At 41.7% G+C, this 27,522-nt stretch overlaps 1 protein-coding gene across 1 annotated transcript in view; it reads left to right on the top strand.

The window, feature by feature from the left end:
• LOC147526195 (rapamycin-insensitive companion of mTOR-like) overlaps nt 1-27,522 on the top strand; it is a 198,523-nt gene that overhangs the window by 31,644 nt on the left and 139,357 nt on the right. The window contains exons 4-7 of the mRNA XM_086630302.1: nt 1,342-1,406; nt 12,055-12,186; nt 13,156-13,219; nt 26,666-26,792. Of these exons, the coding sequence (XP_086486428.1) occupies nt 1,342-1,406; nt 12,055-12,186; nt 13,156-13,219; nt 26,666-26,792 (388 nt within the window). The remainder of the gene's footprint in view (nt 1-1,341; nt 1,407-12,054; nt 12,187-13,155; nt 13,220-26,665; nt 26,793-27,522) is intronic.

Below are 27,522 nucleotides of genomic sequence, written 5' to 3'. Positions count from 1 at the left end.
CTTTGTTTCTTTTTATCCTCTCACGTAACTGGTTTTGTTTCCCTTTGTCCTTTTAAGTAACCATCAATAAATTGTTTTGCCTTTAAGAAAGCCCAGTCTGTTTTGCCCAGGACCATGGTTGGTGGGTGCTCCCTCTGTTCTTGTCTCAGCCCTCAGTCCCTTTATTATATTTTTCTCCTCTCCACTTTACTGGAGAAGGAGAGACTGTGTGAGTTTTAGTTGCTGGATCAGCCTAAAACCACGACAGCTTGCAGAGCCAAACCGGTTCCCAGCCTGGCCTGGCCTTGAGTGGACACCTGGTTGTCTCCTACTTGTTATTGTTTGAAGACAAATGTTAGTTCTTGTTAGTCCTTATCTCTCCTCTTTGTCTGTTTTTCTCCCTATGGGTCATGAGTTACAACCTTGCCATCATTTATTGTGTCTCTCTTACCGGCCTTCTTTTCGGGTAGTTAGTGTTTCAAAGCAGGGATTAGTATTTGATAACTTCTAACAATTCACAGAGCTATTTCACAGAGCTATGTATTTCCCAGAGTCTTATGCCTATTCTTATACCTATCCATAATAGCTAATATAGTCTTATGTAGTCTTATGCCTACTCCTATACCTATCCTCCTATCAGAGACCATTTTCCTTTTCTCAAGAGGCTAAAACATAGGCACACACTAGATTGCTCCTTTTGAGATTGGTTTTGGACATAAAAACTGCACTTGTAAATCTTCAGTCTTGTGCTCAAAACAGATATGGTTGAAATGTTCAGAATTTGTGACAGTTTATTTATGGGTTTTTTTGCGCTGATTTTTTTCAGAGGTACAAATTCTATGGAATTGATGGCAGTCTAGGCCAAATGTCAGTTATAGGACACTTAGCTGGTGGTGCCTTTTTTCTACACCTGTGCAGCTGTGGCAAAACGTGATGGTGGACCATCAGTGTCAATCTTTACTTCAAAACTCTCACTCAAGCCCTCTTTTTGAATGCAGATCTGCTTTGATTTCAGTCTTTTTCATCTCTGCTTAGGTTACAACTAACAACTAATGACTCTTCTGAAAAGAGCTTAAAGGCAGCAAGAGGAGCAATCTGGAGTTGAAAAATTGACCAGTAGGCAGCTTACACCATTATGCAAGCTTTTCTCTAGTATGAGAGGCCACAGGTTTGTGTGTATCTAGTGTATATAGGCATAGAATACTGACAGCAGAAATTCTTAGGGAAGTCTGAAGTTGGTAAGTTTCCCTTTGCCATGAATGAAATTCCTCAGCTTTCTTTGAAAGCATTGCCAGAAATGTTCAATTTTACATAGTAGTTTTTAAAGACTTGTAAGTAATAGATGTTTTCTTTTATTTTCAGCTTCTTTGTAATACTGGCCATGCTGAAGAAAAGCTAGGTTTTACATATGACAGCATCATAATATGGTAAGTAGTAAGGAGCACTAGAGCAATACTAGGGTACTTTAACTGTTCTAGGTACAAATAAATCAATTTTATTTGTACTTTTGAGATAGTGTTTTGTAGTTCTAATGTGTTTGACATTTCATAATGCAAATATATACACCTTACAAATATTTTAATTATTAAAATCAAATATTCTATATGCTTTTTGGCAGAGAGGGGAAAAACCCCTCCAAGTTAGTGTGGGTTTCTTTATTATGTTCCCCATAAATGTAAAAAATACCTCTAAATATCTCAGTACTTGCAGAAAGCACTTTTAGTAAAAATGTGATCTTACAGAATTTAGATTATACTCTTGATGTAGAACCAGAATTTAGAGATAAACATTTTATATTCATTTGGTGTGAACATATATCTTTGTAGCATCGCTTTCCTTGCTGCTAAACACTCTATGTACTTTCAAGGGGAATTTTCCTATATTTTGTTTCTGACAGTCAAAAGTAACTACATGCTTATTTCCAGAACTTCTGTATTTTTGCACAGATGTTGGTAAATTTGTCCTGAGGCTCAGCATTGGGGACAGAAACAACTAAGATCTAGTATTTAACATGATTTAGTGTTCTTTCAGCTTAGTTATCTGACTTAAGAAAGAAAGCATAGAAAAGCTAGTCACTCAAGTAAAATTTTGGGAAAACTTGTCTACTTTTTCTTGTGGAAATATTGTAAGTTGTTTTCTTAAATAGAACAGATTTTCCTTGCTAGAGCTAAAAAATGCTAATAAGTGTTTTTGTGAATCCATATTTTGCTGTGAGCTTTAATAAGTTATCGTCTTCTGATCTTATTTATGTAATCTATTATAGTGTTTTATGATGGGACTAAACATCGCATAAGAATATAACTTCAAAATTCAGAGTTCTTCACCAAATATTTTTAAATACAAGTTTTAAAAGATTATACAAATACTATTGTTTGTTTTTATAGGAAATATTTTGCAGAAAGATCTGCTAATCCAAACATAATTATGGATATTGATAAGGAACAGATAAAAATGTTGTTCTCAGCAGACACATGAAGAACAATAACTCCCTACTTAAAAAAAATGCCAAAAATGGTTTCTCAAAAAATTAAAGACAAATAGCAGAAAAATTATCTTGGTTATCGATGTTACTTTGGTGAGTCCAGTGATTCCTCTCTGTATGTAGATGAAAAGCAAGCTTTTTACGCATATATTGATACCATAAAAGTTGGCAGAGAAAAACCCTCCAAGACTTGTTTTGAAGTTTTAGAAGGCAAGCATTCTTTATTGCAGTGCTGGAGATACGAGGGATAATTCCTCCAGACGTGTCTACCTTTGGTTGAAGTTAGTGAAGTTTATGTAAGTCAATTGTATACGTATGTATTAGATTTCTGAGTATAATCCTATATATTTATCTCATTTCTGAGAATTAATTAAAATACTTGCATTCTAATTGCGCATGTGACCTGAGTCCTTTGGGTTCTTTTGCGAGGGTCTTTTGGGGTCTTTGGGACCATCTGGTGGTCGTTCTTTTAATGTCCTTTGGTTGAACTTTCTCTTGGAACATGCGCCCTGAGGAAGAGTCCAGGTGTCCTTCATATTGATTCTAATGCTTAACCAGTTCTGGCTACCACCTAAGATTGATCTGGTCCATTCTTAACTCAAAGTGATTACTTTTCATAGAATCATAGAATGGTTAGGGTTGGAAGGGACCTCAAAGATCATCCAGTTCCAACCCCCCTGCCATGGGCAGGGAAACCCTCCACTACACCAGGTTGCACAAAGCCTCATCCAACCTGGCCTTGAGCACTTCCAGGGATGGGGCAACCACAACTTCTCTGGGCAACCTGTTCCAGTGCCTCACCACCCTCAGAGGGAAAAATTTCTTCTTTATATCTGGTCTAAATCTCCCCTCTTTCAGTTTAAAGCCATTGCCCCTTGTCCTATCACTACATGCCCTTGTAAAAAGTTCCTCTCCAGCTTTCCTGTAGGCCCCCTTTGGGTACTGGAAGGCTGCAATAAGATCACCCCGGAGCCTTCTCTTCTCCAGGCTGAACAGCCCCAACTCTCTCAGCCTGTCTTCATAGCAGAGGTGCTCCAGCCCTTGGATCATCTTCGTGGCCCTCCTCTGGACCCACTCCAGCAGCTCCATGTCCTTCTTGTGCTGGGGACCCCAGAGCTGAACGCAGTATTCCAGGTGGGGTCTCACGAGAGTTGAGTAGAGGGGCAGAATCCCCTCCCTCAACCTGCTGGCCACGTTGCTTTGGATGCAGCCCAGGATACGATTTGCTTTCTGGGCTGCCAGCCCACATTGCCGGCTCATGGTGAGCTTCTCCTCAACCAACCCCCCCAAGTACTTCTCCTCCGGGCTGCTCTCACTCCATTCTCCACCCAGCCTGTACTTGTGCTTGAGATTGCCCCGACCCACGTGCAGGACCTTGCACTTGGCCTTGTTGAACTTCATGAGGTTCTCACAGGCCCACGTGTATCCAGCCTGTCAAGGTCCCTCTGGATGGCATCCCTTCCCTCCAGCGTGTCCACAACACCACACAACTTAGTGTCATCTGCAAACTTGCTGAGGGTGCACTCGATCCCACTGTCCATGTCTCCAACAAAGATGTTAAATAGCACTGGTCCCAGTACTGACCCCTGAGGAACACCACTCGTCACTGGCCTCCACGTGGACATTGAACCGTTGACCACAACTCTTTGAGTGTGACCATCCAGCCAATGCCCTATCCACCGAGTGGTCCATGTGTCAAATCCTTGTCTCTCCATTTTAGAGACAAGGATGTCATGTGGGACAGTATCAAGTACTTTGGATAAGTCCAGGTAGACAATGTCATTTGCTCTTCCCCTATCCATCAATGCTGTAACCTAATCATAGAAGGCCACCAAATTAGTCAGGCAGGATTTGCCCTTAGTGAAGCCATGTTGGCTGTCACCAATCGCCTCCTTATTTTCCATGTGCCTTAGCATAGTCGCCAGGATGATCTGCTCCATGATCTTGCTGGGCACAGAGGTGAGACTGACTGGCCTGTAGTTCCCTGGGTCTTCATTTTTCCCCTTTTTAAAAATGGGGGCAATGCTTTCACTTTTTAAAAATGGGGGCAATGCTTCCCCTTTTTCAGTCAGTGGGAACTTCACCAGATTGCCACGACTTCTGAAATATGATGGATAGTGGCTTAGCAACTTCATCTGCCAGTTCCCTCAGGACCTGCGGATGCACCTCATCTGGTCCCATGGACTCGTCCACCTTCAGGTTCTTTAGATGGTCTCGAACCTGATCTTCTCCTGCAGTGGGCGGTTCTTCATTCTCCCAGTCCCTGCCTTTGCCCTCTGTGGCTTGGGCTGTGCCGCTGGAGCTCTTGCCAGTGAAGACTGAGGCAAAGAAGTCATTGAGAACCTCAGCCTTCTTCATATCCCAGGTAGCCAGGTCCCCTGTTTCCTTCGGGAGAGGGCCTACGTTTTCACTAGATCTCTTTTTGTCGCTGACATATCTATAGAAGTTTTTCTTGTTGCCCTTGATGTCCCTGGCCAGATTTAACTCTATCAGGGCTTTAGCTTTCCTAACCTGATCTCTGGTTGCTCGGACAATTTCTCTGTATTCTTCCCAGGCTACCTGTCCTTGCTTCCACCCTCTGTAGACCTTCTTTTTGTGTCCGAGTTGGTCCAGGAGCTCCTTGTCCTTCCATGCAGGCTTCCTGGTGTTCCTACCTGACTTTCTCTTTGTTGGGATACACCGCTGCTGAGCTTGGAGGAGGTGATCCTTGAATATTAACCGGCTTTCTTGGGCCCCTCTTCCCTCCAGGGCCTCATCCCTTTGTACTCTAGCAAGGAGATCTCTGAAGAGGCCGAAGTCTGCTCTCCTGAAATCCAGGGTAGTGAGCTTGCTGAGCACCCTCCTTGCCTCCCTAAGCATCTTGAATTCCACCATTTCATTGTCACTGCAGCCAAGGCTGTCCTTGAGCGTCACGTTCCCCACCAGCCCCTCCTTGTTGGTGAGAACAAGGTCCAGCAAAGCACCTCTCCTCATTGGTTCCTCTACCACTTGGAGAAGGAAGTTATCATCCATGCATTCCAGGAACCTTCTGGATTGCCTATGCCCTGCTGTGTTGTCCTTCCAACAGATATTGGGGTGGTTGAAGTCCCCCATGAGGACCAGGGCTCGTGAACGTGAGGCAGCTCCTATCTGTCTGTAGAGGGCCTCATCCACCCAGTCCTCCTGGTCAGGTGGTCTGTAGCAGACCCCCAAAGTTTTCTGAGTTCAAAGTGCTTAGTTTTTTGCTCGTTAACGTTCTTGAATAGTCTCTTGTTTAGATCTATAGTCTGTTGTTTAGATCTCCATCTCTATAATCATTTGTTATCTATTTGATAACAGGAAAGCTACAAAGTATTATACAAAAGAATACAGATGGACATATGCAAAGAATATAGATGGATATATACAAAAGGAATATAGATGGACTGTTTCATATTCTCGGTATCGATATGTAGGTTTTTTTTGCTATAGTGATAATTTCAAAGCTCTAACATACAACCCAAATACTCAGATATTAACAGCCATAATTGTGCTGGTTGGTGGTTCTTCAGAAATATTTATAGGATGGATTATTTTTATGAAATACAGACTTTTCAAGCAATTTTTAAATAATTTGCCCTGCAGAGTTATAGCCTTTCTGAAGTAGTATTCTGTTTGCAGGTTATTTTGCTTTACAGCTTGTGATAGTTTGATGTGTGGGGGGGTGTTCTGGTCGCAGGGGAGGGGATTTGCTCCCTGTGCCACCAGATCTGAGTCCCATCCCCCCCGGGGGAGGTTGAGCCAAATTGGCGTCTCTGCGAATTGCCCTATTTAAGTTGAGACAAAGGGGCGGGAAAGGGGCTTTTTGCTCAGGAGCGAGGAGAGAGCAGGAGGGCGCTGCCCTCGCTCCCGGCCGGGCGGCCGCTCGGGCCCGGGCCGGCGCCATGTGCTCAAGATGGCGCCGGGGGAGCCGCATGGGGGACTCGGTAAGCGCCCCACTCCCGGGGTGCCCACCGGGCCGAGCTTCCCCAGAGAGGATTAATATCTAAGAGAAGACAACCACAACGACCGGGTCAGCAAAGATGGAGCAGGAGGAGGTGTACTGGAGCTGAGGCTTCCCTTGCAAATCGGTGTGAGATGGCAGGCGGCCCCCCTGCAGCCAGGGTGTACTCGGCGGAGCAGCGACCCACTCGTGGCCCATGGAGAAACCCACGTCGGGAAGGAGATGCCTGAGCCCAGGAGAGGTCGTGGAGCAGGGGATGCGCGACCAGGTACTGTTGATAATGGGGCATGGAATGCACGACGAGGTCGTGGAGGCATCTGGAGACCGTGGGACGACCCACGCCGACGCAAGTGGCAGCAGCTCCCTAAGAGGCCGAGACTGGTAAAGCCCGAACTGGTGCGATCCATGGGGAAGGATTTGCAATCCTGCGGGCAGGACTTACTTTGGAAAAGTTTGGGGACTTTTTCTTTGTGAGTAGGGGATCCACCGAAGCAAGGGAAAAATGGTGTAAAGACTCCTCCTCCTTTAAGAAAGGAGCGGCAGTGAACAACATGGATGAACTGACCTGTACTCCCCCATTCCCTGTCTCCCTGCGCCGCTGGGGGGAAGACAGAGCCAGGAACGAAAGGAAAATAGGGGGTGGGGAGGTGTTGTTTTAAGATCGGGCCTTGTTTTCTCTTTCTCCTCTCAAGTAACCGGTTTCGTTCCCTTTTGTCTTTTGTTTAGTAACTGTTAATAAATTGTTTTGTTTTATTAAGAAAGCCTGAGTCATGTTTTGCCCGAGACCATGTTTGGTGGGTGCTCCCTTTTCGGTTCTTGTCTCGACCCTCAGTCCAAAAAAAAAAACCACGACACAGCTACTCTGAGTAACTTGCAAATATTGAACTTTTTAATTAATTAATTTAGGAAATTACCTTGAGGTAGGCTAAGTATATATATTCCTTTGGAAATAACATTCTGTAATTTGCTCTACTGATGTTGTTGTTATATTAATTCCCATAGGGAAACCTTTTTGTTCTACGGAACAAACTTGTTTTTCTTTGAGAACAAGAAAAATTATTTAGATTCAAAAAATACTGTGTGAGTTTTCTGCATTTGTGAAGTATGAATGGCTAACCTTAAAGCATTAAACTATAAGGGAATCAATGATTTCAAGAATAATTATAGATTTCCTATAAAGTTCTAGGTTTTGAGATCAGTAACCTTGATAGGATATTTACCCAAACTCAAAACAGTTGTCTTTATTCTGCAATTGTCTGCAATAGTAGTCGGCAATAACTGCAATTATTCTCAAGTTAATGATCTGGTTTTTAGACCTGATTCTCTTTTTAGTATTTTGTTAGTCCAGATGCCTGATTATAGTTTCTTCCTGCCAGCAGATGGAGATAATAGTGACACATTTTGTTGTCATTCCCAGTGTAAATGGGTCTTGCTGGTTCCCAGAGCACCGTACCATTGACAACTGAGAGGAAGCCTTGAGCCACAAAGAAAAGGGAATGTTGGTAGGCCTCAGAAACTTTTGAGGTCTTTTAGTAATGTGCCGAGAGGCTTTGACCATAAAAGCAAAATTCAGAATTTTCACAATTACCTGACTGGATCAAATGGAGGTTTGTCAAAACCATTGTTATCTTTCTGTAGTGAGTAGATGAGATGCTCTAGAAAAAGGTAAAAAAATGATCCTGTAATAGTTAATGAATATTCTTTCTTATTCCATCCTTTGTTAGTTCTTCCAGACTTTTTATCAGTCTTAATATTTATCAACCCTAATGTTATCTTAGGAAGTTCTTTTCATTTCTGCAGTGACACTTAAAATACTTGGGGCAAGTAGTATTGCACTTACTTTTTCTCTTACACAATCATGATGTCTTTTTGTCGCTTTCAGCCACAGATGCACGTGGAGTACGCATATCAAAATAATTTTCTTGATCCAATGGCTATTTTAGCATCCTGTAGTATGGGTTTATAACACTTTTTTTTTATCTTGATGTATGTTAACTCACATCTAGCAATCTTGAATTTTCTTCACCATCTTGTTAACTATGCATACAGATACTTAAGTCCCCTTGAAGTTTCTCGTAACCCCATCCTATTTGTTAATATAAGCAGCGTTGCCCTCTGTATCCCCTCCCCGCCTTGCTCCATTCTTTTCTCCAAATCATGAATTGTATATTGAATAGCGTCTACAAAAGGAGATTGTGAACCTAGTACTTAACTGGATAAAAATCAGGACAAAAATTTGTCAGGATAAAAATCTTCCACCTCTGCTCTTTGAATTCATCTTTTCAGATTTCGATTTGTGAAACTACTTTTCATCACCCTATAACCTCTTTATATCTCTTAATACAATCTTCAGCAACACTTTATGCCTTTTTATATGCTATTGTAATAACTCCTTTGAAGTCTTTCAAAAGATTAGCAGAATACAGTTTGTGTAAACTCTTCTGGGTGCTTCACATGGCTAACCAGTTGTCCTAGTTTTAGCTGGGACAGTTAGCTCTTCTTCTTAACAGCTAGAAGAGCTCCGTGTTTTGGTTTTACTCAGAGACTCGCTCTGAGAAGAATGTTGATAGCAAGTTGATGTTTGAGACTCCAAGGACTTTTCAGTGTGCCGGAGTGCAGAAGCACGGCGGGATAAGGGGGGAGCATAGCTGGGACAAGGGGGACACAATTCCCCTTGTGATTTGTGGTGGAACTTAAGACTGAGGGCCAAACTGGCCAATTAGTATTCCATATTATGCAGCGTCATGCCCAGTATAAAAGTGAGGGTCAGCCGGGAAGAAGGGCTTTTGTGCTTTGGCTCTTTCGCCGCTTTTGCTCTTTTGCGCTTGCTGCGCTTTTGCTCTATTGTTTTTCTTTCTTTTTCTCTCTCTCCCAGTACTCCCACTCTCGGAGTACTATCTCTCTCTCTCTGCCCCTCTCTATTTCGGGGCCTCGCGTTCGTCCAGGATTGCAGCTTCGAGACGAGACGGGCTTCGCATACGAGGGGGTGGTGAGCATCTACACTGTGTATTAAATCATCTGTATTAAATTGTTCTTATCTCAACCCACGGGTATCCCATTTATCCTTTAATTCTCTCCCTCATTCCTGGGGGTGGGGGAGGGGGAGTGACCGGCTGTGTGGGGGGTTCAGCCTAACCCACAACACCAGTTTTATTTTAAGGTGATTTTAAGATGATAAACAGTCCTCTGGATGCACTTTAGAATCCTTTTTGTATAGATCTGTTTATCGCTTTTTCTTTATCTTGGCCACTACCGTTTATAATACGGTGTTAGCAAATATATGCAGATCGTTCATGTTAATGTTCTTTCCAAACACTTAAATGTGAAGCTTGGTGTGCCAGTGACAGTACTTACTGATGAATTTCCTTCAATTCTTCCATCATTTTCACTTCTTAGTTTAACTCATATTTAGTATAATAAAGAAGACTTTAGGATAGGAATCTTCATGCAGACCTCTAAAGTAATGACTTAGTACCAAGAAAGTACTTGTTTCTCTTATTCGCTTCATTCCTTCTCCCTTTCCTTTTGGGTTATCTAGTAGGTCTGATTCATTTTTCAAATTTTCTGCTTGTGGTACAGCTGAGAAGTCAGAACACACAGACACATGCACACACATGTGTGTAGGTTTTCCTACATATTTTTTTCTGCCTGCTGTAGCACATCTTAATTGGCTTTATAAGGTCAAGTTTCTCTTTTTGCTCGTGCTACATGCTCTCAGGTTTTTGCAGTTCAGTCATTGACTGGTGGGATTTTTGTTTAGTTTTTGTTTTTAATGGAGAGGTTTTTGTTCAGCCTTGTACACTTCTATATGTCATTGCTGTCATTGACCTTTATGGATTTTTATGACCTTTATTTTAGGGCTATATCTTTCTGATTAGCTATATATTTTCATTGCATTCTCACTATTTAAAGATAGTGACACATCCCTTTTTGGTCCCTTCTGCTTTTAGATGTTGGATCTCATGATAACATTGTCCTTTCTTGTGGTTTCACTGTTGCAAATTCTAAATTAACTTCTGTCTACAAATTAAGAATATCCTCCTCTTGTGAGTTGTAGAACAAGCTTTCAAAGCATTAATTGCTTTTGAGAAACTATTTGTCTAAAGATTGTTTTGTTCTGCCATTGAAGAGGCATTTTCCTCTCAAATATAAAAATAACGTACTTGATGAGGTATTGTGGTTTAACCCAGCTGGCAACTAAACACCACGCAGTTGCTTGCTCACCCTCTCCCACCCCTGGGGAATGGGGAAGAGAATCAAAGGGAAAAAGGGAAGGAGACTCATCATTTGAGATAAGAACAATTTAATAACTGAAATAAAGTAAAATTAAAAGTAATACTTATAAAAATAATAAAAATGATAAAATATACAAACGAGTGATGCACAGTGCAATTACTCGCCACCCACTGACCAACACCTGTCCCGTCCCCGGCTAGCGATCCTGAAACAGAGAAGTCCCAAAACCGCAATCCTGGAAGAGAGAGAGCAAGAGACCTGAAGAGAGCGAGCTTCCTAGCCAACCCTCATCTATATACTAAGCATGACATCGCATTATATGGAATATTCCATTGGCCAATTTGGGCTTCAATCCTAAACCTAAACTCAAATCCTAAGCTAGGAGTTGTGGGTCCGTTGCTCTGGCTATGCTCCCTCACAGCTAGTTGTGCACTTGCACACTGGCAAAACATGGGAAGTTGAAAAAGTCCTTGATTTCCTTAGCAACAACTATAAACATCAGTATGTTATCAACATTCTTCTCATACCAAATCCCATACTAAATCCAAAACACAGCGCTATTCTATTTACTAAGAAGAAAACTAACTCTATCCCAGCTGAAACCAAGATGTGAGGGAGGGGAAAAAAATAAATCCAGATTCAGTATTAGACTATCCTAATAAGAAATGTCATGGATAGCAACAACACTGTTTTAATGAGTAATGGGTAACTTCTGTCCTAAAAGGAAATTCTGCTGAAGTGTCTTAAACTGGCATATCCAAACCTATTGCAAATTGTGAAGTAAATTCCAGATAGAAAAATGTCACTAAAAACAACTGAGTCTCATGTGCTCATCCCTCAGACTTCCATCTCTGCAAATCTGCAACACTAGAAACAAAGCATGATTCGAGATTTCGAGATCTAAAGAATACCTGTTATCTACTCAACACAGTTGAAGAATTACTTGTCTTTCCTTCTGTCTGCTTTTCTTGAATGACTTGAAAATAAATCTCTCCTAGTTCAGCTTTTTTAGAGGAAGAATTTTTCTTAACCTCACAATATTGAGAATATGTTTCTTATGTACTTCTAGCTCAGCTTAAAGTAAATGCAGACAATTAGTCGTATAAAAGTCTTAGTTATATATCATTTCAGGGATGTACAGACCATTCTTTAAAAAAAAAATAAATTTTTTTGTGACTTTTTCAGATAAATATATTGTCTACATCTGCTGGCAGGGTGAAGGGTTGTCTTCTAGGCTGTACAGGTGAATATCTCAAAGACAGAAAATTAATGCAGAATATTTCTCTTTAAAAAACAACCTTTTTATTTTAAATTAGTAGATAATAGCTGCATGTCAGATGGTGAAGTCTAACTGCTGCTGAATAATTGTTTGTTCCCCTTGTTTTCTTCATTGTAGTCTGCGGTTAGCTTTACTAAATGAAGCAAAAGAGGTGCGAGCAGCAGGATTGCGAGCCCTCCGCTATCTCATTCGAGACTCCAGTATTCTCCAGAAGGTGCTAAAGTTGAAAGTGGATTACTTGATAGCCAGGTAATTTTCCCTTCCTTTGTTGTTGTAAATTGTAAATCGCTTGTTTTTTTGTGGTTGAGACAGGTGAGAAAAAGCGTTTGCATATCCTCGTACATTCTTGTTATATAGCTTTATAAAAGTAATTTTTCTTCAATATGAATAATGTCTGTCTTTAAAAATAGAGGGATAATACATCACACCAGCTAATCCAAATAAAATGCTGTCCCAATATATAATATACTATGAGTAATTAAAAAATTAGACAAATTATAGATGTTTTTGAATCATAAATGCCATTAATCATAAATTAATCTGTGGTGTTATTAGAAGGTTGAAACCTCAGTAATTTTCATGTCTTAAGTTGTTTTATGGGAGTTGTTCTGATTCTTTATATTATCATAGTGCTTCAGAGCCTCTAGTACAAAGTCAGGGGAAAAAAAGTAGTTCATGCCCAATAATTTGTAATCTAAGTATAACCCATGACACAACAGAAGAATACCAAAGGGCAAACTAATAATGAGATAAGATCAGCATCATGAGTAGATCTAAATATTATAATTTCTAGTGCTTCCTTTGTTTAAAATCTTATTGGATTTAATATACTGATATATATGTGTGTTTCTGTTTATAAATATACACACATATTAAATTTTAGTGTCCTGTTTAATTTTGTTGGAGTAAAAGGACTTTTCTGATCTGAGAACACACACAAAAGTTGTTGATGTGAAACATTACAAATACCTTTAGTTTCTTTTGAAATTACAAATGCAGCTAGCTCAGAAAATATTTTTTGAAGCCATTATACCTTGTCACTGTATATTTGAGAACGTTCTAGTGATTTAATTATAATGAAGATAACTGGAAAAAATATAAAATGAAGCTATGAATTCTTCTGATTATTCAATTGCATAAATATTAATGTGAGATGTTAACAACACTAACTTTCACCTTAACTGTTATAAACAAAACATGTTTTTTAACTTACTTTAGGTGTATTGACATACAGCAGAGTAATGAAGTAGAAAGAACACAAGCACTTCGATTAGTCAGAAAGGTAAAATCTAACTATATATGGTCTTATCAGCTATGCTAGTCAGCTGTGCTGACTCCAAGTTTTCTCCATCAGCAGGTTGTTGTTTTTTTTCACAGTCTCTAATACCTTACCTTAATTTATCATGTGAGAAGAAATTATAGGTAATAATTCAAAAGAGAGAAGGAGGGGTAGTGCTGAGACTTGTTTTGATTTTAAGCTCTTATCACTGAGAATCTTGAGTGGGCTAGAAAAATCCTGCTAATTTTCCTTTGATAGAGATCAAACTGTACAAGATTTGGGAAAAAAAATCAAATGATGAATACAAGGGTATAAGAATCATATTATTATGTTTTATCTAATAATTTAAATTTATTGTATAGTGTGTTTTTAAGCATCTGTAAATCAAGGATGGGAGATTTTCTGCCATTTGAGAAATGAGGCAAATGGCCATTGCTGGAATAATCAGTTGAAGGAATGCTTCTAGCCTTATTACTTTATCCATAAAGGTTGATGATATCTGTAGTTCTTTTCTCAGATACACAATAAGTACAGTAACCACCACAGACTAACTGTGTCTGTGTACCCATGGACGCGAAATGTTTGAAGCTGTGGTAATTGCATTTTCAAGTTGATCCTAGAGAAATTGGTATATACAGCTACTGAAGCTTTTTTTCAGACAATATAGTACTCTGCTTTTGTACTGGACTTTGCTATTCTTTATCTTGCTTCCATTCTTCTTCTTCTACTGAGCATCTTATGAGAAACTTATGAAAGACTCAAGCAAGGTTTGAAGTAGTTGGAAGAATTGTTCCCCATGAGCACTGTGTGTGTTTAATCTGTTTTGTGTGTATATGTAATTTTTTATATATATATATTTATTTTGGTTGAAAATATGAAAGCTTGATATGCAATTTATTTTCTTAAGATGAGGTCACTTGGTTTCTTACAGAAGAGACAATATGCTTGATTAACAATTGTGCCAAAAAGAGTTTTAAAGCTTAAACACCCACCCCACCCAAACAAAAACCGCAACCATAAAGGAATGGTTTCTTGAGGAAGTCACAATTTATAAAAGTTCTTTGCTAATCTGGTTTAAAAAAGAGCTTCAGTGTAGGGCCAGAACAACTTAAATCAGAAGATGGAATGGAAACACATTTATAATGAATTGGTTTTATTCAGGTCAGAAATTTTTCCTCATATTCCTGGGCTTTCTTGAACATTTCCTAGTTGAGCAAAGACTTCTGTCTTGCTTGAAAGGAATAAGAGGAAGCAAGAGAAATACATTTATTAGTTTGACTTGACATTTATCTTTCAGGATATTTTTTTTAAAAAAAATCATATGACTGATCACAAGTAGTTGTTTTTTTCGCCATCATTGTACCAGGATGCTGTACATGGGATGTACATGCATGAAATGCACATGGTGTACAGGGATGCTGATGATTATCCGATGCTGAGAACTATGTTGATGAATGATGTTTCCTAGCATCTTTTGCTACCTAGAACATCCTTGTTTCTTAAAAGATTATATTGTACAAACAAAACGCCACCCAACCTGGCTACAAGTAAAGTTAACACCTTTTTCATGTCCTGTCTGGGCTGCAGCAGTTAAGTGTGCATTGGCACAGAGCAGTCAATACTTCAGAAACTCTCCCTCAGAAAGGATACTGTGACACATGTTCAGAATGACACATTCTAGTCCCCAACACTAGAAGGAAGTGTCTATTCCTTCGCCCCCATCCCAGATCACAAATACAAAACAAAATCCTCTGCCAGCTGCAGCACAGGCAGGAATTGATAGGGTGGTGAAAGACTTAGAGGAGCGAGGTATTATTACTCGCACTCACTTTTATAAATCTCCTGTCTGATTGGTTAAAAAGTCGAACAGGCGGTGGAAGCTCACCATCAATTACAGGCAATTGAATGCCAACACTGCACCTTTTACGGCAGCCGTACCAAACATTGCAGATGATGGATAAATATCCTCATTTTAATCATGAGCCGGCAATGTGCGCTGGCAGCCCAGAAAGCAAATCGTATCCTGGGCTGTATCAAAAGAAGTGTGGCCAGCAGGTCGAGGGAAGTGATTCTGCCCCTCTACTCAGCTCTTGTGAGACCCCACCTGCAGTACTGTGTTCAGCTCTGGAGTCCCCAACACAAGAAGGACATGGAGCTGTTGGAGCGGGTCCAGAGGAGGCCACGAAGATGATCCGAGGGCTGGAGCACCTCTGCTATGAAGACAGGCTGAGAGAGTTGGGGCTGTTCAGCCTGGAGAAGAGAAGGCTCCAGGGTGATCTTATAGCAGCCTCCCAGTACCTAAAGGGGCTACAGGAAAGCTGGAGAGGGACTTTTTACAAGGGCCTGTAGTGATAGGACAAGGGGCAATGGATTTAAACTGGAAGAGGGCAGATTTAGATTGGATATAAGGAAGAAATTTTTTACAATGTGGATTGTGAGGCACTGGAACAGGTTGCCCAGAGAAGCTGTGGCTGCCCCATCCCTGGAAGTGTTCAAGGCCAGGTTGGATGAGGCTTTGGGCAACCTGGTGTAGTGGAGGGTTTCCCTGCCCATGGCAGGGGGGTTGGAACTAGATGATCTTTGAGGTCCCTTCCAACCCAAACCATTCTATGATTCTATTCTTTGATTCTGTATTTACACTATATCTTTTTATTACCTTGCTCTTGCCCTTTTTCCATCTCTCCTCATCTCTCACAAGATCTCAGACTTGGTAGTTAGATACCAGGATTCCTAAAAGATTATATGAAGGTCTTAGGAGGGGAGAAAGAATGGCAAATATAACAATCAGATTTTAATTAATTTGTGTGAGAGATAATTTACTATGAGCTGTGGTAGAGCTGAACTGGGTTCCACCAGCATCTCAGAACTATTGTTTTCTGTTCCAAAGTATGGATGCAGTTCTTTAACCGCATCTTTGATAGCAAAAATGGCCATGTAAGAATAGCATAGATATAAAACTTAAAAACATGTAAATGTAAAATATTAATCCTATTTCATGAATTTATAAAAGACACTTAATGATAAACTTGTTTAAAAAAAACAGTGCAGGTTAAAGTAGTGTAGGAAGAGAAAAGAAAAACAACTTGAAACTTTTTAAACTTGGTTTCTGATTTTTTTTTTAAGATGTCAAGTGCTCATATTCTCTTTTGACTGTACTCTGTGGAACAGTGTTTAGTACTAGCACCTCTACATTTCCTAGTAAGAGCTTTGCAATTTAGCAGTGTCGTCTTTAGCAATGTTTCAGAAAGTGTTTCTCCATCTAATACAATTCATTCTGCCCATTTTTAAAATAATTTAATAGGCAGAAAGTTTTATCTACAAAGCAGAAGTCAGAGTGAGGTATAATATGAACCACCTTCTTTCTTCCTCTTTTTTAAAGGAATCTTTAAAGACCAAATTCACAGTCTGTTACTTATTTCATCATTGTCACGATAAGGTATGATGCTGGGTCAATAGAGGATAGAGAGGGGGACTACCTCGAGCCCTTTTCAATTTGACTAACATGCTCATTTCCCAAGAAAGATGAGACCCTTGTACCCGACCCGCCTGCCACACCCCTTTTAAGGAGAAGGGGAATTTCCTTGAACCCTTTGCAATTTGACCAGCCTGTCAGGCTCACACTGACAGCGTCACTGGGACAAACCCCTCTGGGCAGCCCACAAGGTCAGAGGGTGGTCACCTAACCTATTCAGAGACCTCATGAGCAGCAACACCAGGACAAATCCCTTATATCCTCTGTATCAATTATCGAAGTTTCCGGAAACTCATATTTATAGATAAACTAATTTTATTATATATGTTCATGACAGGATACAGGTTCGAGGATAGCCAGTGATAAGATACTGACTGCGAAAACAGATTTGGAACAATATACAAACAGAACTGATCAGTGATGATTTTCAATAGCTGCAAGATGTTAGTAACTAAGTGTGCATAACACAGAGCTCTTACCCAATAGGCGTCCCTATGGGGGGGAGAAGAGAGGTCCAGCCCATCGACTGATCCCAGACGTTTCGATGGAGGGCTTCCCCCAACATCCCCTTCTCTTAAGCCATTTTATACTGTTTTTTACTTTCAGGTGGAGCTTGAGTGACTCTAGTCATACATACCTTCATTAGGATTGGTGTAAATTTTCCTTGCTTTGGTTTAAAGGTATAGACTAGAAGAATTTCAGAGCATGTGCTCAGTGAGGGGTGATCACAGCCCGGAGACAGGTAGCTTTTGAGATGGAGATGTGTTTTGGTATTATAATGACATTATAATGAGCAAACTTCTGCTTCAGGACACGATTTCACCATTATTGATGAGGCAGCAGTTGTGATCCATCTTCCTTGATGTGGTTATCTTTACCAGACATTCTTTATCCTTGATAATAGGGGTGACACTGTCCCGCACGACATTCTTCTCTCTAAATTAGAGAGTCATGGGTTTGATGGATGGACCACTCGGTGGATAAGGAATTGGCTCAATGGCCGCACTCAGAGAGTAGTGGTCAACGGCTCAATGTCCAAGTGGAGACCGGTCACGAGTGGCGTCCCTCAGGGGTCCGTGTTGGGCCCGGCCCTCTTCAACATCTTTGTCGGTGACGTGGACAGTGGCATGGAGTGCACCCTCAGCAAGTTCGCCGATGACACCAAGCTGTGTGGTGCCGTTGACACGCTGGAAGGGAGGGATGCCATCCAGAGGGACCTTGACAGGCTGGAGAGGTGGGCCCGTACCAACCTCATGAAGTTTAACCAGGCCAAATGCAAGGTCCTACATCTGGGTCGTGGCAATCCCAGGCATAAATACAGACTGGGTGGTGATTGGATCGAGAGCAGCCCTGAGGAGAAGGACTTGGGAGTACTGGTGGACGAGAAGCTCAATATGAGCCGGCAATGTGCTCTTGCGGCCCAGAAGGCCAACCGCGTCCTGGGCTGCATCAAGAGGAGTGTGGCCAGCAGGTCGAGGGAGGTGATTCTCCCCCTCTACTCTGCCCTTGTGAGACCTCACTTGGAGTACTGCGTCCAGTTCTGGAGCCCCCAACATAAGAAGGACATGGACCAGTTGGAGAGGGTCCAGAGGAGGGCCACGAAGATGATAAGAGGGCTGGAGCACCTTTCCTATGAGGACAGGCTGAAAGAGTTGGGGCTGTTCAGCCTGGAGAAGAGGAGGCTCCGGGGTGACCTTATAGCGGTCTTCCAGTACCTCAAGGGGGCCTACAGGAAAGATGGGGAGAGGCTGTTCAGGAGGGCCAGTTATGATAGGACAAGGGGTAATGGTTTTAAAATAGAGGGAGGTAGGTTCAGGTTGGATATTAGGAAAAAATTTTTTACTATGAGAGTGGTAGAACACTGGAACAGGTTGCCCAGAGAGGTGGTGGATGCTCCATCCCTGGAGACGTTCAAGGCCAGGTTGGACAAGGCCCTGAGCAACCTGATCTAGTTGGAGATATCCCTGTTCCTTGCAGGGGGGTTGGACTAGATGACCTTCGAAGGTCCCTTCCAGCCCTAACCATTCTATGATTCTATGAACACCCATTTGCAGTACTGCTGTACCTCCGTACCCCATTCCAAGAATATTGTACATTCTGTTTGGCCATATGCATACCTTGTCCATTCCAAACGCATTCCGTTCCTGGGAGCAGCAACTGTGTCAAGCCTCAAAGCTGCTCTAATATTAAAGCTCATGTTAAGATGTAAGCTGAACTTTGGGGAACAGTGTTCTTCCATTCCCCCCCAATTTCTGTTATTTTTCCACCTAATCTACCCTGTGACTATAGTCACTCAAACTTCACAATATTCAAATAGATTTGGGAATGCCTATATCATGTGGGACATCGAATGTGTTATGCGCATTAGATATGGATATCAGATAGGTTAAGCTTTTCATCATTTTCCAGGTTTTTGCATATAGTATTATTAACAAAACAAAACATATTGAAGTTAGTATTAGAACAACAACAACAGGGTGAAGCATTCTGTTAAGAATTCCTCTGGCAGTTGGTGACTATCTGAAAAGGGTATCCCACCATTGGTGTTCCACATCTTTCTTCACTTGTTCTAGGACATGGTGTATCTCATCTGTGTCACGATGGATGGTAATCATGGTCTTTTTCCCATTGTCCTGAACTTGTCTCAGCAGTTCCTTCAAATCCTGGTGTTGTAGTAACTTCTTTGTTAAGGTGAAGTTCATCCCAATAGGTACAGGTAATAGTTCTTGAATCGGTGTGTGATTTGATTGCAACAGTTGAGAGGATACGACAGGTGCCAAATAAGTAAAATCGCATCCTAGAATTTCAATGAAATTGCAACCACAAAAGTTTGAATAATTTTTTGCATCTACAATAACTTTGTCAGTGGTTATAGAATCACAACAAGTTCTTAGACACATGCAACCTTTACCAATATATACAAGTATTGTTTCAGGATTCTCATCTGGATGAATTTCAAAATGACAAACATTTTGGTCCATATCAAGACAAATGTCTTGAGCTTGGATGGTGTTATGTTCACAAATGAATCCTTGTTGCTCTCGCACAATGCATGAATCAACACTGATTGTTTGCCATTTATTGCCATTTTTTTGGGCCCATACTCTATGCTCTAAGGGATAGAGTGTAGTTCCGTTGTGATTTAACCTCAACGCAATGATTGGGTATATAGTGAATACTGAAGCATTGTATATGGTTAGCACAAAAACTGTAGCTGTGCTGGTGGTGGAATCATAAGTGAAATTTAGCAAATACTTCCAGGACTGGAATTTCCTTTTGAAGTCAATTGCATTGTCCCAAATTATTTTTCTAATTTCAGTGAGTAAGGTGCCTTCTTCACCTTCCCATATAATTGAAGCAGTTATTGATTGCATCCATAGTTGAGCTTGGATACAGCTAAGAGCCAAGGAGACGTTATTCTGGACTGCACCAATTGCATCTATGATCAGTTCATGGTCCTTTTCATTCACCTTTTCCCACTTTGGTAATATATCTGTTAAGAGCCATTGATCAGTTCCCAATGCCAATAGAGAAGATCATAAAGGATATTCCAGTTCATTCAGGTTACTGCTTGTGGTGACTAGTTTATTCATCAATGTTTCCAAATCGATGCTATTTAGAATTCCCAATCCTGTTCCCAGGATACCAGTTAGGTCTCTCTTCATTTGCCTTGGTGTCTGTTTCAGTAGCCAGGTTGTCCACCCTTCATAAGAGGTTTTTAGAAATGGTGAGCAGGCTGGCTGGATTCCTGAAATGTTATTTTCAATCAATAATTCAACTTGTTTAAGAGATCATGATGGGTTAAAAAGCTATCGTGGTTTAGGCTGCTCTGGCAACTAAACTCCACACAGCCACTCGCTCACCCTCCCCCATGGAGAGCGAGACAGAGAGAGCACTCTGAGAGTCCGAAAGTGAGAGTCCCAGAAGAGCAAAGACCCTTCTTTCCGGCTGACCCTCATTTTTATACTGGGCATGACGCTGCATGATATGGAATACTAATTGGCCAGTTTGGCCTCAATCCTAAGTCTAAGTACAAATCATAAGGGGAGTTGTGGACCCCCCGTCCCGGCCATGCTCCCCCCTATCCTGTTGTGCTCCTGCACATTGGCGAGAACATGGCAGCTGAAAAGTCCTTGAGGCCTCAGTGCCAACTATAAACATCAGTGCGCTGTCAGCGTTCTTCTCAGAGCATCTCAGACTAAAACCAAAACACGGAGCTCTTCTGGCTGCTGAAAAGAAGAGCTAACTCTGTCCCAGCTAAAACCAGGACAGTATCCACCCCTTATACCATACCATGCACGTCAGGTTCAAACCTCACATATATACATGGATGCTATTCCCTTAGTCCATGGGTCAGCCCTCCGAAACGTGTGTTGAGTTCATTTAGTCCGTAACTTGGGTCTTCATCTATTGTAGCAGTCTCTCAGGGCAGGAAAAATGATATGGAATTCACTTAGTCAGTAGAACAGACGACGTAGTCTCTGTTGCATGTGACATCTGGAGCTCGTAGTTGGTATATCCGGCAACAGTCCATGTCCACATTCTGCAGGTTGAAGATGTCGATCTCAAGGAAGTTGTTGGGTGTCTGGAATCAGTTCTGGTTCTGTTGAAGTTCATTCTTCATTAACCTGGATGATTCTTAATATAATGGCATTAGTACGATGTGACAACCATAGCAAGGATGGTTTGCAGTGACAGGGTTATTCAGCAATTAATATCACACAATTCAATTCATTTTATCATCTATTTTCACCCAACATCAAATCCCCTTGAGGTACACATTGGACTTCCCCGTCCATCTGCATCACCCACCAAGTGCACCCAGGTCCTTGAGCAAAAGCAATCCCACGAATGGGTTTACCTTTACCCGAGGCAGGAATAACCCAAACTGTCTTCCCCAGCATATTCCTCATGTGCACTACAGGGACTTTATCCCCTTCTACAGTACGTAAAAGTTCTGATTGGGCAGAACCAGCTCGATTAGCAGATCCTCTAGTATTGACTAACCAGGTGGCTTCTGCTAAATGCGTATCCCAATGTTTGAAAGTTCCACCACCCATTGCTTTCAGTGTGGTTTTTAGCAGTCCGTTATATCGTTTAATCTTCCCAGAAGCTGGTGCATGATGGGGGATGTGATATACCCACTCGATGCCATGCTCTTTGGCCCAAGTGTCTATAAGATTGTTACGGAAACGAGTCCCACTGTCTAACTCAATTCTCTCTGAGGTGCCATGCCGCCACAAGACTTGCTTTTCAAGGCCCAAGATAGTGTTCCGGGCGGTGGCATGGGGCACAGCATAGGTTTCCAGCCATCCAGTGGTTGCTTCCACCATTGTGAGCACGTAACGCTTGCCACTACGAGTTTGTGGAGTTGGAGTATAGTTGGCTTCGGATCCTTTGTATCCTCGACTCCAAAACCCAAGAGGTCGACCTTGCGTCTCCCCTGGTGCTTTTTGCCAGAGACTCCAGGTAGGACCATTCTCCCTGGCTGCAGTGTAGAGCACATTTTTAACATCTTGTCCTGTCCAGACTGGTCCCAGGGCTACCGCATGAACTATTTCTTGTTTAATTTGTTCAAAGGCTTGTTTTTGCTCTGGGCCCCATTCAAAATTATTCTTCTTCCGGGTCACTTGATAGAGGGGTTTTACAATCTGGCTGTAATCTGGAATATGCATTCACCAGAAACCCACAACGCCTAAGAAAGCTTGTGCTTCCTTTTTGTTGGTTGGTGGGGACATAGCTGTTATTTTATTAATCGCATCTATTGGGATCTGACGATGCCCATCTTGCCATTTTATTCCCAAAAACTGAATCTCCCGTGTAGGTCCCCTGACCTTACTATGTTTTATGGCAAAATCAGCTTTCAGAAGGATTTGGATTATTCTCTCACCTTTCTCAAAAACTTCTTCTGCTGTGTTGCCCCATACAATGATGTCATCAATGTATTGCAAATGTTCTGGGGCTTCACTCTGTACCAGTGTGGTCTGGATCAGTCCATGGCAAATAGTGGGGCTGTGTTTCCACCCCTGGGGCAGTTGATTCCAGGTATACTGGACTCCCCTCCTGTCGTGGGTTAGGTTGAACCCCACACACACACACAGCCAGTCACTCCCCCTCCCCCACCCCCAGGAATGAGGGAGAGAATTAAAGGATAAACGGGAAACCCATGGGTTGAGATAAGAATGATTTAATACAGATGATTTAATACACAGGGTAGATGCTCACCACCCCCTCATATGTGAAGCCCGTCTCGTCCCGAAGCTGCAATCCCAGACGAATGCAAGGCCCCGAAATAGAGAGGGGCAGAGAGAGAGAGAGAGAAAAAAAAGAAAGAAAAACAACAGAGCAACAGCGCAGCAAGCGCAAAAGAGCCAAAGCGAAAAAGAGCCAAAGCGCAAAAGAGCCAGCCCTTCTTCCCGGCTGACCCTCACTTTTATACTGGGCATGACACTGCATGACATGGAATACTCATTGGCCAGTTTGGCCCTCAATCTTAAGTTCCACCACAAATCACAAGGGGAATCGTGTCCCCCTTGTCCCAGCTATGCTCCCCCCTTATCCCACCGTGTTTCTGCACTCCGGCACATTGAAAAGTCCTTGGAGTCTCAAACATCAGCTTGCTATCAGCATTCTTCTCAGAGTGAGCCTCTGAGTAAAACCAAAACACAGAGCTCTTCTAGCTGTTAAAAACTCTGTCCCAGCTAAAACTAGGACACCTCCAAGTGAAAGCAAACTGTGGCCTGCATTCTGCTGCCAAAGGAATTGAGAAAAATGCATTAGCAATATCAATTGTATCATACCATTGGCTACCTTTGACTCCAGTTCATACTGGAGTTCCAGCATATCTGGCACGGCAGCACTCAATGGTGGTGTAACTTCATTCAAGCCACGATAGTCTACTGTCAGCCTCCACTCGCCATTGGACCCTATGCACAGGCCATATGGGGCTGTTAAAAGGTGAGCGGGTCTTGGTGATGACTCCTTGACTCTCCAGTTGACGAATCAACTTATGGATAGGAATTAGAGAGTCTCGGTTGGTACGATATTGCTGTCGGTGCACTGTTGTAGTAGCAATTGGCACCTGTTGTTCTTCGACCCTCAGTAATCCCACAAGAGAAGGGTCTGTTGAAAAACCAGCCAAAGTAGACAACTGCTTGACTTCGTCGGTCTCTATTGCAGCTATGCCAAAAGCCCACCGATACCCTTTTGGGTCTTTGAAATGCCCTCTCTTAAGATAATCTATGCCCAGGATGCATGGAGCTTCTGGGCCAGTCACAATGAGGTGTTTTTTGCCACTGCTTACCAGGTAGGCTCACTTAAGCCACTTCAGCTTTCCTGGAGGAATCGGAAAAATTTCTATTTCTCTTGGTTCTTCCTTCCAACCCAAGCGGGTCTTGGTGATCACCCCTTGGGTCTCCAGTTCACAAATCAACTTATGGATAGGAATCAGAGAGTCTCGGTTGGTGCGATAATTTGTTTCAGTACCAATTGGCATTTGTTGTTCTTCAACCCTCAGCAATCCCCCAACAGAAGGGTCCTTTGAGAGACCAGGCAAAGTAAACAGCTGTTTCATTTCCTCCATCTCCACGGCAGCTATGCCAAAAGCCCACCGATACCCTTTTGGGTCCTTGAAATACCCGCTCCAGATAATCTATGCCCAGGATGTGTGGAGCTTCTGGGCCAGTCACAATGGGGTGTTTTTGCCACTGCTTACCAGTTAGGCTCACTTCAGCCTCTAACACAGTCAGTCGTGGGACCCCCCTGTCACTCCAGAAATATAGATGGGTTCTGCCCCTCTGAAGTTCGATGGCATCAGGTTACATTGGGCACCAGTGTCCACTAAAGCCTTATACTTCTGGGAGTCTGACATGCCAGGCCAACGAATCCACACAGTCCAGTAAAGTGAATTGTCCTTTTCTTCCACCTGGCTGGAGGCAGGGCCCCTCTAACATTGGTTAGCAAATCTATAACTCACTCCTTGTGCAGGAGGATCAACAGGATCAGGATCAAGGAAAGGATTGTTATAAAGTTTAACTCTCACACTCAGTTTAGGAATCTGCTCACTGGAGACTGGAGCAACAACTTTTCTGAAAGAACTGGAAAAATCCCTATTTCTGGTTGATTTTTCTTGCAACTGGTGTACCTGTGCCTCTAGGGCTGAGGTATTTTTTACATCCCACCTTCTCATGTCTTCTCCATGATCACGTAGGTAAAACCACAGCCTGCCCCATGGTGTATACCTTCTCTCTTGAGTAGGGGAATGCTTGCTTCTAATAGCTGAAATTGTGGAACATACAGGTGGGGAGTAGGACATTTCTTCTTTAAACTGTCAGAACTCCTGGGACAGTTCCTCCACAACCGAGATGCAGACCTGTACAGAAGTATTCTCTTCATATTGCCAGAGTCAAGTAACCATATCACCCATGTGTGGAATCATACACACAGTCACAGTTGGGGTTTGACCTTGATGATTTAAGCCTGTGTTCTTGACGAGTTGGGAAACACCGATAAAGAGGAAGAATGTTGATAAAAAGGAAAAGGGAGTGTGAGAAGCTGATGTTCAGCTTAGCAGATAGAAAATAATGCTTTTTTAGGCATAGCCAATAGCAAAGCTCAAACAGACGTGCACTACTGGTTGTAACCAATCATAACTAAGCAAAGGGTGTGTGGACACATGGTGGCTGGAAAAATGATCTATAAAAGCTGCTTGTAAATTGTAATAAACGTCTCTGGGATCACATCTACGGAGTCCGTACATTAACCCGCCGCACCCATGGATGGTGTGTCTTCTCCAAGATCCATTACTGCCAGCGAGGAAGAATATGATGGTGGCACACTCCATAGAACCTTCTGCCACATGGGTCGTGTGCACCAGACTTCATCCGGATCTTTGGATATCCAAATGTTTCTCAGGTCATAATAATTCACCTCTCGCACGGCTAGTTCCTTCAGGTACTGGATACCTCTCTCTGTGTTGACCCACTTGCCTGGATTACATGGCACCTTGTCCTTGTAGGGATACCTTTCCCTTACAGCTGCCAGGAGCCGTCTCCAGAGGCTGTGGACTTGTGTCTCTCTTCCAATCGCTTTATCAATGCCTCCATCCCTAGGGAGGAATCTCGGCTCCCAGCTGCCTGGCTTCTCTACCATCTAAATCCAGGCTACTGGCCCCATTGTCCCAGCATCTGAGCAGCCAGGTGACAATGTGCTCACCTTGATGACGGCTGTAATCTTTTCAAATGTCTCACAGCTCTTTCAGGGATAGAGATCTGGTGGTTACTGTCTTGTCCATGAGATCTTCCTCTCTCTTCTGCTGAGTTTTTCCTTGGAAAGGAGGGGGAAATGAGACTTTCTTCCTCTCTCTCCTTTTGTTATGACAGCCCTGCTTTCTCCTCTTCTTCCAGTTTTCATGATGGCCCTGCCATCAGGTAATATATAAGAGGATATAGGTATGTTGCTTACAGTTGCCTTCCAAATAATCTAGTAGCTTTTTTTGTTGACTGTCCTTTTTTTGTAGTTTTAAGCATCCTAAGGATCTCTCTGCAAAACAAGAGAGTTTAGTCTTGGCTAATTAAAAAGTTTAATAGATATTGAAGATAGATATGTGATGCAGTATGAATGAATCTTCTAGAAGAGTTTGTAATCTACTCTGTGGTATTGGATAGTGTTCTCTGTCAATAAAGAAATTCTTCATAAAGATCTGAAGAAGGTAGCAGTACAGTTGGATTTTTTTTTACCCTTTCTTATTATAATAAAATAATTTAAAAATAAAAAACTGAAGCAGGAATTAAATGGTAAATTGACCGATGAAGAATTTCAAGAACAAAAGAAAGCATTTTGAGGATTTGTAGGATACAGCCAAGTAATATATGGAGTGGTCTGGTAGTATCTAGGAAACAAAATGCTAGTGAATCTGTGAGTACATTTAGAGAAATATTATGAAGAAACCAGAGGGCTTTTTCTTTCACTTTTGGCAGATGATCACTGTGAATGCTTCATTGTTCCCCAGTTCTATTACTAATTCTTTGATAGCAGTTGGAAACGATGGTCTTCAAGAAAGAGACAGAATGGTTCGAGCATGTATAGCCATTATCTGTGAACTAGGTAAGATAACTGAAAGCTAATTAAGAAAAAATTTGATCTGATTGCCATCAGTGTTCTAAGAGATTCTCTTTTGTGGATTAAATATTAAATAGATTGTATTCAAATAATTAAGGATATTTGTTTAATAACTAATGAATCAGATGTTAAATGTTCTTAATGTCCATTTCATATATTTTAGTCATTAGTTTGATAGAAAACAACATCACTTTAACTTAAAATAAAAATCTCTTAAGCGAAGTACCTGAAGATTTCAGGTACTGTACTTTTCTTTAATACTTGCCAATTTTTGTGTTACCTTAAAAACATTTCCCTGCTGCAGTTGATGTTTCTAAAACTAATGGATCGGAAGTAGGGAAAATTCCATACATGAGGTGCTGACAAACGTACAAGTGTTCAGAGAACTACAAAACATTTTACTTTAAAAATTTTTGCAGTGGGTACTGTGGTTAGCTCACTTCTGGAAGTCAGTATATGTGTTCATGTAAAGGCTATCTGGACAGTGATTTTTACTAACTCCATATACTTGTATGTGGGTGCTGATGTTTAAAGTTTTTTTCAGTTTTGTATCTGTCAATGAGAAATAGCTTCAGCAACTTTTTCAAGATACAAACTTTTGTTTTAAAGGACTAAACAATCTGTTACTAGTTTATATTCTAGTATAAATATTTAATCCATGTCAGTCCAGTGAAGCACAAAACCTTTTTGCAGGGAAATCCAGACACTACTGTAT

The sequence above is a fragment of the Tauraco erythrolophus genome, chromosome W (assembly GCF_009769465.1).
Source record: "Tauraco erythrolophus isolate bTauEry1 chromosome W, bTauEry1.pri, whole genome shotgun sequence".
Lineage (NCBI taxonomy): Eukaryota > Metazoa > Chordata > Aves > Musophagiformes > Musophagidae > Tauraco > Tauraco erythrolophus.
This window is presented reverse-complemented; position numbering and strand designations above follow the sequence as displayed.